We start from the raw sequence: 18,759 nt of genomic DNA on the forward strand, positions 1-18,759 counted from the left end.
ATGATGGTGTGTATTATGTGCATCGAGGTAGGTGTGTACCAGTTATGTACATGATGGTGTGTCTCAGTTATGTACATGATGGTGTGTATTATGTGTATGAATGTAGGTGTGTATCCGTTATGTACATGATGGTGTGTATTATGTGCATGCAAGTAGGTGAGTACCAGTTATGTACATGATGGTGTGTATTATGTGCATGCAAGTAGGTGTGTACCAGTTATGTACATGATGGTGTGTATTATGTGTATCAGCTATGTACATGATGGTGTGTATTATGTGTATGCAAGTAGGTGTGTACGAAGTTATGTACATGATGGTGTGTATTATGTGCATGCAAGTAGGTGTGTGTCAGTTATGTACATGATGGTGTGTATTATGTGCAAGCAAGTAGGTGTGTACCAGTTATGTACATGATGGTGTGTCTCAGTTATGTACATGAAGGTGTGTATTATGTGTATGAATGTAGGTGTGTATCAGTTATGTACATGATGGTGTGTATTATGTGCATGCAAGTAGGTGAGTACCAGTTATGTGCATGATGGTGTGTATTACGTGCATCAGTTATATACATGATGGTGTGTATTATGTGTATGCAATTAGGTGTGTATCAGTTATGTACATGATGGTGTGTATTATGTGTATACAAGTAGGTGTGTATCAGTTATGTACATGATGGTGTGTATTATGTGTATGCAAGTAGGTGTGTATCAGTTATATACATGATGCTGTGTATTATGTGTATGCAAGTAGGTGTGTATCAGTTATTTACATGATGGTGTGTATTATGTGCATGCAAGTAGGTGTGTATCAGTTATGTACATGATGGTGTGTATTATGTGTATCAGTTATACACATGATGGTGTGTATTATGTGTATGCAAGTAGGTGTGTATCAGTTATGTACATGATGGTGTGTATTATGTGTATGCAATTAGGTGTGTATCAGTTATGTACATGATGGTGTGTATTATGTGTATGCAAGTAGGTGTGTATCAGTTATGTACATGATGGTGTGTATTATGTGCATGTAAGTAGGTGTGTACCAGTTATATACATGATGGTGTGTAATATGTGTATCAGTTATATACATGATGGTGTGTATTATGTGTATGCAAGTAGGTGTGTACCATAATGTACATGATAGTGTGTATTATGTTTCTCAGTTATGTACATGATGGTGTGTATTATGTGTATGCAAGTAGGTGTTTATCAGTTATGTACATGATGATGTGTATTATGTGCATGCAAGTAGGTTGTTGTTGTTGTTGTTGTTTTGGGGCTTAATGCCATTTTTCAGCACACGATAGGCTATACATGGCGGCCAGTATTAATGGTGGAGGAAGAACGTGGGAAAACCCCGAAAAGAACCACCGACCCACGAGAAGCTACTGGCCCTGCAAGTAGGTGTGTACCAGTTATGTACATGATGGTGTGTATTATGTGTATCAGTTATGTACATGATGGTGTGTATTATGTGTATGCAAGTAGGTGTGTATCAGTTATGTACATGATGGTGTGTATTATGTGCAAGCAAGTAGGTGTGTACCAGTTATGTACATGATGGTGTGTATTATGTTTCTCAGTTATGTACATGATGGTGTGTATTATGTGCATGCAAGTAGGTGTGTATCAGTTATGTACATGATGGTGTGTATTATGTACATGCAATTAAGTGTGTACCAGTTATGTACATGATGGTGTGTATTATGTGTGTTAGTTATGTACATGATGGTGTGTATTATGTGTATGCAAGTTAAAACTTAGCCTCGCAGGAAAACAGGATATAGGATAAAGCCTTTCCAAGACTCCATCTATGACTTTATTAAGTCCCAACCGAGTCCTTTCCAAGAACACTGCTTGCTTTATAACTTTAATTAGCCACTGGTGAGAAAGAGCTCACAAAATATACTTGTTTAAATTAACTGACCTTGACTTCTTTTGCATCTGGACTGTACAACCTTGGTCTGGCTAAAATGTTCAACTTTTCCATGAGTTGTAAAATAATCTCCTTGTTGTGATGGAAGTCTGGGTGTTTCTCCTTTGTCCAGATGGCATCTAGAAATATATATTATATCTCATAAATATATTCAAGTCAATAAAACAACACAGTGTGTTTATTGGTATATGGTGTATTTTATGCTTACATGTATATTTGTGTATGGTGTATTCTGTTTATGTGTGTGTTTATTGTTATGATGAAAGGCAGGGTGTTTATCTTTTCTCCAGATTGCATATAGAAAGAGATACTGTTTCTCATAAAAATAGTAAAGCAAATAAAACAGCACACTGTGTTTGTTTGTTATATAGTGCATACTGCTTACATGGTGTCCAAGGCAATGATGATTGAGGCATGCTACAGCTGACATGGTGTCCAAGGCAATGATAATTGAGGCATGCTACAGCTGACATGCTGTCTAAAGCAATGATGCTTGAGGTATGCTACAGTTGACATGCTCTCCAAAGCAACCAAGCACAGGGATGGATACCGTAAGAGGCTGACACACCCCTGACAACCTTGGGTCCGACTGAAACTGTGACTGACCTTTCATTGATAATTCATTCAAAGTTTTGGTCAAAATATTTCTGAGATTTCATTGAAAATTTGGCAAGTTCACAGACAAATATCACCTACATTTTGGTGAGATTTAACTGACAGTCCTTGATAAATACAACCATCAAATTTCATGACTACACCTGTCTGTGATTGGTAGTATCCTCCTTGATAAATACAACCATCAAGTCTCATGACTACATCTGTCTGTGATATGTAGCATCCTCCATGATAAAGACAACCATCAAATCTTATGACTACACCTATCTGTGATATGTAGCATCCTCCATGATAAATACAATCATCAAATCTCATGACTACATCTGTCTGTGATTGGCAGTATCCTCCATGATAAATACAACCATCAAATCTCATGACTACACCTATCTGTGATGTGTAGCAGCCTCCATGATAAATACAAACATCAAATCTCATGACTATACCTGTCTGTGATTGGTAGTATCCTCCATGATAAATACAACCATCAAATTTCATGACTACATCTGTCTGTAATGTGTAGCATCCTCCATGACAAATACAACCATCAAATCTCATGACTACACCAATCTGTGATGTGTAGCAGCCTCCATGATAAATACAAACATCAAATCTCATGAATATACCTGTCGGTGATTTGTAGCATCCTCCATGACAAATACAACTATTAAATTTCATGACTGTACATACAATCGTGTCTAAGAAAGAAGTGGTAAACTTAATATTGATATATATGCTTACAAACAAAATACCGGTACCATTTAAAGGTAACTTGTCTTGCCTATGCATCCTAGTTGATATAAAAGGGAAATAACTCTAGGGTAAATACTGATGCAAAATAACATTACAACATAAGTTCAGTTGATGTCAATAATGTTGTCCATGTTTCAATACAGAGCATAAAGAGATGCATTATTTTTTAACATGACTTTTAACACAGTATTGAAATACTGAACCTGCGACCCTTGGAGTTCAAGTCTGAATCTGTACTAACTGAGTTACCATGGTTGCAGGCTGGATGGATAGGACTAATGTGATATGCACTACCATATTCGGAGTGTAAACATAAAGCAAAATAGATGACTGAAAGGAGGTGTAATATTGACTGGAACTAAAATACAACAATCACATCATTCACTTGTGTGACATATTTCCATAGGGTACTACAATCTTATCTTTCCACAGACCCAATCACATTTCAATAGGGTATTATAAACAGAAATAGTCTTGAAAAGTGCACTCTGTGTGTAATATAGAGCACTATAAAAATAGTCTGGAAAACTGTGCTCTATGTGTAATATTTGGTATTATAAAAATTGTCTGGGAAACTCCACTCTATGTGTAATATAGGGTATTATAAACATAAATAATATGGAAAACTGCACTCTATGTGTAATAAAGGCACTATAAAAATAGTCTGGAAAACTGCACTCTATCCGTAATATAAGGTATTATAAACAGAAACAGTCAGAAAAACTGCACTCTATGTGTAGTATAGGGGACTATAAAAATAGTCTGCAAGACCCCACTCCATGTGTGGGGTAGCAATATTTGGACTGTAATTTCCATTGTCAAAAATCTCAGAGTACATCACATATAGTATGATATCACTTATACGCATGAATGTAGTGACATCAGCCTCCAACTATTAATGACTAAATACAAATACTGCGAACAATTTACCAACGCTTAATGTAGGAATGTATTACATTACAAGGGGACCAGGTGTTTGTAAACAAGTTAGAAACATACACACCTATCAGTTGAGAGGTAAGTTTTCCGTTCTCCTTGAATTCAAACCACATGCTCCGGACTGCAGGGTAGTTGTTAAGAACAAATGTCTCGGCAGTGATGAGGGACTTCAGGGCATCAATCAACCATTTTGGATCAAGCACAATCCAATCCCTCAAACTTTCCACACTGAAAATTACAATACAAATGTTTATTATTAGACAGAAACTGGATATGACTGTTCCCTTATCTATGAAGCAGGCTAAATATTTTCATCAGATTTAAGAACAACTATTGGTGAATGAGGGAGTTAACTGAACTACTTATTTTCAAGCTGACTGTAATGGGGACACTCTACATATATTAGGAACCTATAAGAGAGTGGATGGTGCAAGGTGAAGTTATTTACATTTGTAACATGCACGATGGAGAGAATGTTGGTGTACCTACATGTTTTTTCATGCTTATTGGCTGCAAATTCTTTGGATATTGTACTTGTGGAAATTGTGCATGATCTAAGCACATAGCTAACAAAAATGACTGCTCCCTTAGCAGCTATTATAATTGGGAAACAATATTGCCAGACATGGCAATGTCAGTGTTTGAAAGTGCAAAGAATGAATTAACAAGCATATAAAATATAAGAAAGAAGTTATCTGCTTGTTTTTTTATAAAAACAATTTACCTCTGAAGACCAGGAAGTGAAAATGACTGAGCAAAGCTAGCAGTGTTTTTGAAGATGCACATCTTAAGTGAGGCCAAGCTGTATACTATGTGACCCATACTACACACATCAATCATATCACAAAAGAAAGGAGGGGTAGGGGCCTCCGAGTGGCCGAGTGGTTTAAAGCACTCTCCGTCACGGATCACTGCCATCTCACCTCTGTCTGCATAGGTTCAAGTTTCGGACTCAGCCAATGTGGATATGTGAGAAAGCTTGCTGGTAGCTTCTCGTGGGTTGGTGGCTCTTTCCAGGGATTTCCCCGAGTTCTTCCTCCACCATTAATACTGGTCGTCATGTATAGTCTATCTTGTGCTGAAAAATGGCGTTAAACCCTATAACAACAACAAAAGAAAAGAGATTTGGTTTGAATTTGTATAACATAACTTAACCAATTATTCAGACATATGCAGCAGTGTGGCAGTTTATTGAGACGTCTAGCACTGGGCCATCATGCCGCAGGCATGTAGCATAATGTCCCACATGATAACATTATCCTAACACGAACCTCTTAACACTCGACGCCAAGCAAGGCAGCCAGACTTGCCAACCCTAACAAGATTGTCTCAGTGGGGCAACCGTTTTTTTTCCTGTAAGTTTGACCACTTTTCCGTAAGGTGCAACACAATATCATGTACTGCTATTGGTAAGTTGGAAAACGTGTATTTAAAACGTTCGTTATTCCAAACCACAGGGACTCATATTGGTGCTTACAATTTACCTGTTGTACATGTACTAATATAACATAAACGTGTATGACTGATAGTTAAACTGTAAGCACTGATACAAGCCCCTTTGTTCCAAACTGATGCATCAATGGTAAACATTATGTTCATCTAAATAGTGTGTCAAGTACACATACACCTTCAGTTCTAAAGCCTTTGTAGTTCAATGGCTTGTTGCTATCTCTCAACAAGAAGCAACTCTTGGAATTGTTTTCTTCATTTCACATGATGGCAATCATATCTCCCGCCATGTGACACACTCAAATCGACATGTGATGTCCAAAAAAACATAATTGTGTTCCTTCTTGATTTTATTCAGAACAATCTAAATATTCCTTTTATTCTACAGTACTGATTCTTAAAGCTTTTTTAAGAGGCTTATTTTTTCCTATCACTATTAACATGTATCGGAAGCTGGATATAATTTTTTGTAAAAATTAAATATGATATATACTCGCGTATCAGACCTGCATACTGAACAGGTATAAACACTAAAAAGTGCATGACCCGTGTATTGGCTGACCTACAACTCCAAGACATCTCAAGATGCATGAGGTAAGTTCTAAATCCATTTATTTTGGCAAACTTATATTTAAAAAAACAAAAACAACATGTATACTTATCTCGAGGTTGCCGTGCATGATTATTAAAAAGAAATGGTATAAACTTGTTTGGAAAGTAATTTATTTAATTTTGTTTCCATAATGTTTCTGCCTAATTTAGATTTGTGTATAATTGTATGTAGCAAATTGTATCTAAATGTCGAAGGTGTAATCCAGAACTTAACTTTGCCATAAATTTAAAATTTCTTTAGCTGCAAATGTATCACGTGTTTGTTTCTGGACAGTATTTGGGTGTATTTGGGCAGTATTTGGGTATATTTGGGCAGTATTTGGGTATATTTGGGTGTATTTGGGTAAATCGTGCCGCCGCACTGACTCGATTATTGTTTGTTTATGCATTATTGCATTGGACATTTTATATCAGTGCACCGGTAAATACGTTTTTACTTTGCTTTGAAAATGTAAATACCTAACTCATTAAAATGTAATCCCAGTAGGCCAACACAATGAACAAACAAAATGAATATGGTTTGATTCAACCCTTGCAACTAGGCTACTGAACGTATTTACATAATGGCGTGTGACATACTCAAATCGACACTTGATGTCCAATAAATATAACTGTGTCACTTCTTGCTTTTTTGCAGAACAATCTAAATATTCCTTTTATTCTAATGTACTGATTGTTAAAGCGTTTTTAAGAGGTTTATTTTTTATCTTTCGCTATTAACATGTATCGGAAGCTGGATATCATTTTAAAAAATTATATAATTGACAATTTGATCATGCTGATGCTTAGCATTGAAATATATGCACAGTTTGAAACATCTGAGGTACTACTATAAAGTTTATCTAGTTCTCTGACTAAGATCACTAAAGATAATCTGAAATCCTGATCCAAAGCAAACATGGCCAATTACAATATTATCATTTAATTTCATTGGGCTCAATTTTCGTCGTTTTGTAAAAACAAGGCATTTTCTTGAATACTTAAAATCGTAGTTCTGCCTGTCAATGTTTGCATATTAGTAGGTATTTGATTTCATGGTTTAACCTCTACAAATACCCAAACTAAAGAATACTAAAGAATAAAACTATGCCGACAGAAAACGGCGGTTTCTTTAATGTTTAAAGCAATGTTTTTACCATCTGTATGAGCACAAATTAAATACCTGGCAAGTTCAATATTTACACTGTGTTTTTGACCAAGTGAATAAAACCTGTCAAAGCCAATGCAGCCAAAAATACTAAAACAATACTTCCATGTCTATAAGCACAAAGAAAACACATGTCAAGATTAATCACTTTCGCCATTTTTTCGTTTGAGTGCTCAGCATCAAAGGAAGCCAATGCAGCCAACAACACTATGCCAATCGGTTATTAAAGAATAATTAAAGCCACAGTTTCATGAGTTATTGCTAAACAGGTCATGTATACCATTACGGTAAAAGCTGTTACTGGTCCACACAATGCACAATATTAGTACCCATTGCAACCACATTAATCAAGCCAATTCATGCTGAATGGATAATTGCAGATCACGCGACAATGAGTGAAAGACCTAATTACCAGTGGTTTTGAGATAGATGGAGTTGTTTAATTCAGCAATTTGGGATTAAATACCTGAAAAACATTTGTGAGCACAATGAGACTTGATTGAGACAATGCTGATATAGTGGTTTTGTCAGAAAATCTGAAGTGTGAGCTTGAATACTCTGCTGTAATTAGTTATATACTTAGTGTTTCATAAATAATAGTGTTTCAAGTTTCAAAAAATAGTTATAGTATTTTACAGCATTGTTGTTCTTTTGGATTAAAAATGAATGGATAAAAAGAAATGTGCTTTCTGATGGATTTAAAGGTTTCAAAAACAGTTGTTCTCGAATGAAGGATCGATTTGAATAAGTATTAAATTAAATTTTCATATAGTTATTTTTTTATATATTTCATTTTCAGTATTACTATTGTTTGAATACCTTATGCTTTTTCTCTATTTTCTCTCTATCCTTACATATTTCGCATATCAATTTAAGGCAGGGAGTGTAAAATTACAGCTATCAGATACTTTATCGAAAGTGTGCATTGAAGCAATAACAATGATTTATAATTCTTGTTTCAAAAGTTATAAAAAAAAAATAAAAAAACAAACACATGTAAAACCAAATATTTAATTACCAGATTACAGTACTGACCTTGATTTATTAAATACTACCAGGAATAAAACACTAAGAAAACGTGGAGTGGTCATCATCATACGTGGCTCAATTTTCATTGGGGATTTAGATTCGTGGTTTTGGGTAACAAAGAAAACCATGAAAATTGGTCCACCATGAAAACTGATTTACTACAGTATGCAGATTTTACCGCAACAACTATATTTCCATATTTTTTAATTTTATTATGTAAGTCAGTACTTTAAGGATCATTGTCGAAAGATTTAAGCAAAATCATAAGGGTTGGTAGATCTGGGCAATTATTAGTACCATTTTTATAAGTATCTTATATGACTTGGCCAGTGTTCGAACCTGTGACCTCCGGAATATGAGGCAGATGCTCTAACCACTAGTTGAAAGGGAATAAAATGTTCTTTGACAATATCTAAGATAAGCATGATTTGTTTTAAATAACCAGTATAAACAATGACGAAAATGGGGAAAATTATTTTTAAATTCAAACCCCTGCAAAATACAAAACTGAAGAGCACGACCCTCAAAATGCAAACAGTTTTCTTAGTTTTAGAACATCATGTATAATGTTCTGAATAAAATGCTACACTAACATTGATATTATGCATGAAAATAAGTTAGTTATGCTTATTTTGCTTACACAATATGCTTTGAGGTAGTATTACAAGTGTAATGACCTTAATAATGGGGGAAATTAGAAGTCTTATAATGCAGGAATGAATTCAACTTGCATTTAAGCAAAGGAATATATAGTGAAAAAGTTTATTTTCATTCATTTGTAATATTTTTAAAGAAATAAATGGTGACAATGCATTATCACTTTTTTCCATATTCTAATGTCAGAACAATAAGCAAACATTTTAACCTTTGACCTCCATGAACCTCATCTGTTCAATTCCTTTTCAATCTAAAAATTTTACTGTTTACATCTCAGGAATAACTGTGGCAAATTTCATGTTCCTGTCTTTCAGATTAACCTAGGTTGCTATGATGATAAAAAAATGCAATGTTCATTTTTAAAATAGCTCGCTTTTTATCAAAAGGGGTAGGGATGGGGGCTGGGCTTATGAGGCACATTGACACTAATAAATACAGTTCTATTGGGGAAAATACAGATGAATTATTCAAAATGACATTGATGCTTGCCACTTATTTTGGCCATACCAAAAACATTAAAACATACAATAAATAATGTATGTGTTCTTTATGTGGTTACTCTACAAATATGAAATTCTGGGAGAGTAGCAAGGTTAAGGTGAAATTGTTTACATTTGCTTCCTTGTGTTAAAAAAATCAGCCTGAATTATCATCTTTAGCAGTAATTCAAATTGAGAAATACATTTTTCCAGGCTACACAATACCAGCTTCTGAAATCAGTGAATTAATTTACCAAAAATATAAAATGTAAAAGATGTTAACAGCTCTTTGTATTTTACAATTTATCTCTGAAGTTGAGGAAGGGTAAATGACCATGTGGAGCTAGCAGTTTTTAGAAAGCTGCACATCTTAAGTAAGGCCAAGCTGTATACTCTGTACAAAATTTATTACAAATCAAACCCTATGCAAAGTTCAAAACTATAGAGCACCACCAATAGTTGGTTTCACTACAATAATTATTAAGGGAGTTAATTGGTCCAATCAATATCAAGCTACCTGCAATGTCTATTTGAAATCCGATAATAATCAAGGGAATTAATGAGATTTTTCAGTGTGAAGCTGTCTGTCTAATGACCGATGGCAATCATTCTGCTAAATGATGCAGAATAACAACAGTGAAACATGGACACGGTTTTTGTATGACAATGAAACTTGGACACGGTTACCGTATGACAATGAAACTTGGACACGGTTATTGTATGACATGAAACTTGGACACGGTTATTGTATGACAATGAAACTGAGACACGGTTATTGTATGACAATGAAACTTGGACACGGTTATTGTATGACAATGAAACTGGGACACGGTTATTGTATGACAATGAAACTTGGACAAGGTTATTGTATGACTATGAAACTGGGACATGGTTATTGTATGACAATGAAACTTGGACACGGTTATTGTATGACAATGAAACTTGGACACGGTTATTGTATGACAATGAAACTGGGACAACTTCGTCTGTATCCAGCAGCATAAACAATTCAGTTGGAATCATCTAAGATCTCATCATTATCCATTAGCAAAACAAATTCAGTGGAAATCATCCAATGCCTCATCATTATTAATTAGCATAACAAATTCAGCAGAATTCATCCAATGCCTCATCATTATCCATTAGCATAACAAATTCAGTGGAAATCATCCAATGCCTTATCATTATCCATTAGCATAACAAATTCAGCAGAAATCATAAAATGCCTCATCATTTTCCATTAGCATAACAAATTCAGTGGAAATCATCCAATGCCTCATCAACATCCATTACTATAACAAATTCAGTGGAAATCATCCAATGCCACATCATTATCCATTAACATACTACATTTTGTGGACCTCGGATAACAATCATGGGGGTTATTCATTCTATAGAAAATAAAATGGGTGAGTTTGAAAATTAGAGGCAATAACTTTACTTAAATACTGACAATCAAATTCCATAAGAATCTCATCACTACCACCATGTAAACAAAACTTGGTTTAAAGTAATCAAGGGAGTTTATTACAACTATAAGGACTTAAAAAGTAACTGTGTATGTGTGTGTGTGTGATTTGGATTTTTAATATTTAAAAACAAAAAATTCAGTCATATCGCTACAATGTCTGCAGTGTGACAGTTTTAAGCGATGTCTAGCACTGGGGCATCATGAAACAGACATGTATCATGATGTCCCACCCAGTCACATTATCCTGAAACCAGGCTGACCAGTCCTAACACTAACCTCTAAATGCTGAGTGCCAAGCAAGGCAGCTGCTAGTACCATTTTTAGAAGTCTTTGGTATGACTCATCCAGGATCGAACCTCCCGCATCTCCTTTCTTAAAGTAACAGAAAAGAGTGAAAGCCAGACAAGTTTAGCAAAATGCAACAAATAATTTATCTGCATAAAATATAATGTGAAACTTTATGAAGAAACTACTGTAATGTAAATTAAATCCCAAATAATTCTAAAATTTCTATCTCAAATCTAAAAGGATGGATTATTTCCAATTAATTCCAGTGCTGTAACGAATGAATTCCAACTCTTGAATGTGCTGAAGTACCAACAGCCTGGAATAGTGTTGATGTATAAACAGTCTTGATCACAGTGATATAATCCAAACTGTCACTAAATAAATTCACAATAACCCCCAAAAAGTTATTTAGTTTGAATGTATTACTGAGCACTTTGTAATTTCAATGTATAATTTATATAGATAGATCCTGCTACATAATAACTGAAATAAAACTAAGGGACTGATTCCACTCGAGATGTTAAGATAGGAATAAATAATATTTATGTAACCAACTTTCATTTCAAAATCTAAGACACAAAAAGAGGGCAAGGATATTCTGAAATGATGTGTAAAAAGCATTATGAAATTTCGACCTTGCAGCCAAACTTATTTTCTTTTGCCAAAACTTATAGATTAACACTCGTACATCAGTTGATAATGTTTTGAAAGCAAGCAAATCTAGCATCAATGCAATAATAAATGCTGGGTTCAAATTAAACACTACACTCAGCAATACTTGTCAAGTTTATAACACACCCTTTCACAATGCATTATAAAGAGGGTTATAGAAGTTTAATGTGATACACAAAACTGGTACAATAATCAGTGGCCCAAAAGACCAAGAGGCCTTTCTTCCTTACACAAGACTGGTAAAATAATTATTTATCCAAAGTGACTTTCTTTTAACTTCAAGTAAAGAATATTGCCAGTCTTTCTTTCTTAAACAAGACTGGCACAATAATTATTTACCCAAAGGGACTTTCTTTTTTACCTAAAGTAGAGAATGTTGCCTGTCTCATGCTGAAACCTAAGAAACAGCTCAAGTTGTTCTGTGGTCTTGATCGGAACAGCTCCTCCCTGATTCAGTTTCTCAACTAGACTGTGTGGAATGACCTGACAAGAATTAATAAAAATAGTTTTGCTCAGGCTAAATTTTGTCATTAGAGAAATTCCCCATGTGATTTTATTATCTTTTGCAAGACAGGATCACTTTATCTTTCATGATGACTTATTATTGTTAGTTTTAATTACATTCAACACATTTTATTTGTCTCTTTCTCACTCTGTCTCTCTCCATGTGACAATATCACAATTAACATAAGAACTGTAAGGATGATAACATACAAAATTATAACAAGAGGCTCAACATGGTCTTAGATCACTCATGTAGCTGAATCTGTTCAAGAACCAAATACATGATGTTCAACAAATATGACTAAAATTTTAAGAAATGTTCAAAACATATGACTAAAATTTTTAGAAATCATATAGTGAAAACCTCATCTTCATACAACCATCCAAGTGGAGTAGCGACAACAACGTTTTCTAGATGGCTGCTAAAACAGTCATACTGGGCATCATGTCAGCATTCCTTATATTTAGAACCAACTAAACATCATATGAAGTTATTTAGTGAAAACCTCATGTTGATAGGACTCTGCATGTAGGATATCTTGCTTGCTTATCATGCACACAAACAGTAGACATCATATACTTAAATTGGTAGAAAGATTACAGTATTTGGTAGAATATAATTTTCCCTTTCTTGTACCTTGATGCCAGAGGCTTTAAGCTTCATGAGTGCTTCTTCCAAGGGAAGCCAATTAGCAGGTAATTCCTCTCCCCAATATGGCTGCCCTGAGGCCAGTTGCAAAATCTGTTTTTTCAAGGTCTCTAACTGGGGGTCAAGCTGGGAATTGTCAATAGCAAGAAAACTCACAAGGTGTTGTAAGCTTGGTTTATCCTTCAAAATGTGGCAAATCTGCTGAAAATACCTGTTGACAACCTTTTCACGCATATCCTAAAAGAGACAGAATGTATAATATGGAAAAAACACCTGCTGATATAGTAAATAGCATGTCAAGGTTGCAAGATACATGAAATGAATCAGATCTGAGACTGGGATATGAATATACAATTGGTATTGACAATATAATTTTCTGAGGTTTAACAAACAAACAATACCCCTCTGTGTGTAGAAAGCATGCTACTTGTGTATGGATTACAATACCCCTCTGTGTAGAAAGCATGCTACTTGTGTATGGATTACAATACCCCTCTGTGTAGAAAGCATGCTACTTGGCATATGGATTACAATACCCCTCTGTGTGTAGAAAGCATACTACTTGTGTATGAATTACAATACCCCTCTGTGTAGAAAGCATGCTACTTGGCATATGGATTACAATACCCGTGTGTAGAAAGCATGACACGTGGCATATAGATTACAATACCCCTGTGTGTAGAAAGCATGATACGTGGCATATGGATTACAATACCCCTGTGTGTAGAAAGCATGATACGTGGCATATGGATTACAATACCCCTGTGTGCAGCATGGCATATGGATTACAATACCCCTGTGTGTAGAAAGCATGATACGTGGCATATGGATTACAATACCCCTCTGTATCCAGAATTTCATCAATATTTACAAAATTCAAGGACTTTTTACAGTTGGGGAAAAATATATCGTTTCTCCCAACTTTTCCCACTAGTGGGAACCGTGCATACGGACCGCTACAGACAACACATCAAGCCATGGTGACAATGTATACAAAAACTAAGTGTGCTACTGCATACTGACCTCTACAGGCAACACATCAAGCCATGATGACAATGTATACAAAAACTAGGTATGCTACTGCATACTGACCTCTACAGACAACACATCAAGCCACTCTGACAAAGTATGTAACCTAAGGATAATGTTGCATACTGACTTCTACAGCAACACATCAAGCCATGATGACAAAGTATGTAACCTAATGATAATGTTGCATACTGACCTCTACAGGCAACACATCAAGCCACTCTGACAAAGTATGTAACCTAATGATAATGTTGCATACTGACCTCTGCAGGAAACATATCAAGCCATGCTGACAATGTATGTAACCTAAGGATAATGTTGCATACCTACCTCTACAGGCAACACATCAAGACATGCTGACAAAGTATGTAACCTAAGGAAAATGTTGGATACTGACCTCTACACGCAACACATCAAGCCATGATGACAATGTATGTAGCCTAAGGATAATGTTGCATACTGACCTCTACAGGAAACACATCAAGCCACTCTGACAAAGTATGTAACCTAAGGATAATGTTGCATACTGACCTCTACAGCAACACATCAAGCCATGATGATAATGTATGTAACCTAAGGATAATGTTGCATACTGACCTCTACAGGCAACACATCTAGCCATGCTGACAAAGTATGTAACCTAAGGATAATGTTGCATACTGACCTCTACAGGCAACACATCTAGCCATGCTGACAACGTATGTAACCTAAGGATAATGTTGCATACTGACCTCTACAGGCAACACATCTAGCCATGCTGACAAAGTATGTAACCTAAGGATAATGTTGCATACTGACCTCTACAGGCAATACATCTAACCATGCTGACATGTATGTAACCTAAGGATAATGTTGCATACTGACCTCTACAGGCAACACATCTAGCCATGCTGACAAAGTATGTAACCTAAGGATAATGTTGCATACTGACCTCTACAGACAACACATCAAGCCATGATGACAATGTATGTAACCTAAGGATAATGTTGCATACTGACCTCTACAGGCAACACATCAAGCCATGCTGACAAAGTATGTAACCTAAGGATAATGTTGCATACTGACCTCTACAGGAAACATATCAAGCCATGCTGACAATGTACGTAACCTAAGGATAATGTTGCATACTGACCTCTACAGACAACACATCAAGCCATGATGACAATGTATCCAAACACTAAGTATGCCATTGCATACTGACATTTACAGGCAACACATCAAGCCATGCTGGCAATGTATGTAACCTAAGGATAATGTTGCATATTGACTTCTACAGAAAACACATCAAGCCATGGTGATAAAGTATGTAAACTAAGGATTCTGCTGCATGTTAAATAAATGAATATACCTGTTGTATTTTATCCACATGTGTACCAACAAGAATCACAGGTGCAGTCACTGGGATGCCAACTTCTAAGGATGACACTGGGGTACTAGCTCCATGGGATTGCAGTAGAGTGTTAGCAGCTGGGGATGCCACTGCATTATCAGATTTAGAATCTGTACCAGGTGCAGAGGACTGTGCACAGCAATGTACTGAATTGAGCCAAACTTCAACCAGGTCTGAAAGTGAGCAAAGACAAATTTAATTATATTTTACATTCAGTTACTCTGCAAGTATGACTCCAAGCCACAAGGTAACATTAGAAAGGATCAGGGATCTTTCTTTAGTTGCATTTCAGTTAATAGTGGATTCACATCAAAGGCTTTGTTGTCTGAATGCATTATATTAAACTTAATCTGATTTAACTACTTCCTTAATATTTAATGATGCACTCTGCTTGTCAACTGTTTAAGCTTGAATTGTATAAAATGAAGTGGATAAATAATCTGAAACCAAATCTTTCTCGGGTTATGTTCCTTTGATAATCTCTGGTCTTGAAGCAATTAGCAATTTTTTCATTACTGGTACATATAATAATCATTAAATTTCTAGAATACTGAATAATGTAAGCTACAATCTTACTATCGGTTAACTGGAATGGATTAACATTATCTTGAACTTGACACAGACTGTTTTTTTATGTTTCCTAGAAATGGATTAATATTACCACGAAAATGACATTACCTTGGACTTGACACAATTTTACTCCCTCTATATCAAAGAAGCATTCATCATCTTTCACAAAATCTGTGATGTGCTTACTAAGATCTGTGACCAAGAGGTATATAGCACGCCATGTGAGAAAGGTCTGGTGTGTAGTGTAGAATACATATTGGCCTGCAAAGTCCCACATGGCCAATGCTGCATAGTCTACTAAACTCTTCTCCAGCTTGTCTGCCTTCTCAACAACCAACTGAAGGAATTCCATTGTTGCATCAACTTTATTGGCTACATGTCTTTCACCCTCCTGAATGGTAACACCACTTGAATCCTTAGCTGGAGGACTCTGATCCACCTTGAATGAAGAGGATTCTCCTGGTTGATGCTTGGTATTATCAGCATCTTGCTCCAAGTATGACTCGGAAATGCTAGCTGATGTATCATCATCATCACTGTCACTATAATGGAGTGGACCACACAAATCTTCAATGGTATCCCTTTGATAGATAACCTCTGTTTGACCTCTCTGTTCATTGCGGACTTCAGGCCTTTCAGTTTGATGGGTCAGGAGCTTCACGAGACGTTGAACTCGAAACAACTGTTCTGAACCTTTCAGAAAAACAGAAAGATAGATTAACACATATCCAGTCATTTTTGTAAACATTGATATTGGTACATTAGGAAGAATTATGCATTAGTACTCATGTACCTCTGGACAGGCAGAATCATAACACGCTTGTTTTGTTTCTTCATAAAGCTTTGGGATATGTACACTACAGGAAGATTTATGCATCATAACCCATGCACTTTCAACAGGAAGAACCAAATAACTCCTGTCTTTGTATAACTTGGCGATTTCTACATGACAGGATGAATTATGCATCACTACTCATACACTTTGCACAGAACAAACATACAACTCCTGTCATTTCTTTGTAAAACATGGTGATTTTTACACTATACAAATTATTTATCGTCATTACTCATGCACTTCTGGACAGGTAGAATCAGAAAACTCCTGTCTTATCTTTGTAAAACAAGGCGACTAGAAGGGGATTTATGAATCATTACACATGGACCTCGACAGGCAGAATTATAAAATTCCCCGTAGGTTCTTTATAAAACTTATGAATTTGAACAATATATGAGGAATTGTGTATCATTAGACATGTACTTTGGACATGCATAATTATAAAACTCCTGTCTTTCTGTGCAAAGCTAATGTTTTGTACACTGGGTGAGGAATTATGCATTATTACGGATACACTTATGGACAGGCAGAATCACTAAACTCCGGTATTTTGTTTGTAAATCTCAGAGATAATGATGGCCTACCTTCATGCTGTGCTATCCATTCCCCAGTGTCCAGAGCGATTTTGCAACAGTGTTTATATACATCGATTCCCTCTGTACTTGTTCTCTTGGATATATCAACCTGCTGTCCAAGGAGGCGCTTTGTTAGTGTTGTCTTTCCGACCCCATAGTGACCAACCACCATGACTCGGATGTTATAAACCTTCTCCTTTCCATCTTGCAGAGCTTCTTTGTATAGCTGACGAGATTTATCATCCATACGAAGGATCTCCACAGGAATGACAGAGCCTGAAATCAAATAATTTCAAAAACTAATGTAAGACAAATTTTACAAAAAAAATTTTTAACAAAGAGACAAACTGATATTTAAAAGGAAAGTATCACATGTGTGCCATTTTATCTTTTGCCAAACTTTTAAAAATTAAAACACCTGAAAATGAAAGGTTCAAATTCATTAAATAAAATGTTAAATCATTTTGTAATGATGTTATGTATATTTAATTTGTATTGTATGTTGACTTTTCTCCTTGATTATATGTTATGCATATCTCTATTGTGTGAGTGACCTTGGTCAGCAATAGAGTTCATAGCCTTCCTGACTAATAGTATGTTGTAAACAAAAGTTACATAGTTAATACATCTCTATGGTCCTAAATTATATATTAAGATCATTAATACTAGAGGTAAACAAGTTTACATGTATCAGTGTTCTGGACATCACTTGAGTTTGTTGACAACTTTGAGAATGTTCTAGAAATGAACTGTTGACCCTCATCCTTGTCCTAGTATTGTTATAGGTTTTTATATAAGATAATTATAGAAGCAAAGACAAGTAATCATTCCTATTTTAACATCAATATTTGGAGGATGAGTCAGTTTTAGTTAATATTTCAGAGAATTTATTTTATTTTATTCACTAGAATTACAAAAGTGCTCAATAGTTTTGGAGTTAATCACTATTTTTGGGAAAACTGAATCATTATAATGACATTTAGGATAGTATTAGTGTGATACATCAAAATTGTCAGTACATCAGCACTTTCTTTGTTATTGACACATAAACACATTCAGAACAGGAATTCATCTGGAACACAAGTGAAGTCAATTCAAAACTCAATGCATTGGAATCTGTGAAAGAACTTTTAGGATTCCTTGGGATTTAATTTACATTACTGT

General features: G+C 35.4%; 1 protein-coding gene across 4 annotated transcripts in view; it reads right to left on the minus strand.

Annotated features, from left to right (window-relative positions):
* LOC149770708 (uncharacterized) overlaps positions 1-18,759 on the minus strand; it is a 140,042-nt gene that overhangs the window by 101,240 nt on the left and 20,043 nt on the right. For all 4 annotated transcript variants that reach the window (XM_089949208.1, XM_089949205.1, XM_089949206.1 and 1 more), the window contains exons 4-10: positions 17,605-17,871; positions 16,294-16,878; positions 15,574-15,788; positions 13,185-13,433; positions 12,405-12,526; positions 4,304-4,467; positions 1,927-2,054 (exon numbers count right to left, since the gene is read on the minus strand). In XM_089949208.1, coding sequence (XP_089805334.1) covers positions 1,927-2,054; positions 4,304-4,467; positions 12,405-12,526; positions 13,185-13,433; positions 15,574-15,788; positions 16,294-16,878; positions 17,605-17,871 — 1,730 coding nt within the window. The remainder of the gene's footprint in view (positions 1-1,926; positions 2,055-4,303; positions 4,468-12,404; positions 12,527-13,184; positions 13,434-15,573; positions 15,789-16,293; positions 16,879-17,604; positions 17,872-18,759) is intronic.

This window comes from Sinohyriopsis cumingii, unplaced genomic scaffold, assembly GCF_028554795.1.
Source record: "Sinohyriopsis cumingii isolate HCF-2022 unplaced genomic scaffold, ASM2855479v2 utg002465l, whole genome shotgun sequence".
In the NCBI taxonomy this organism is placed as follows: Eukaryota; Metazoa; Mollusca; class Bivalvia; order Unionida; family Unionidae; genus Sinohyriopsis; species Sinohyriopsis cumingii.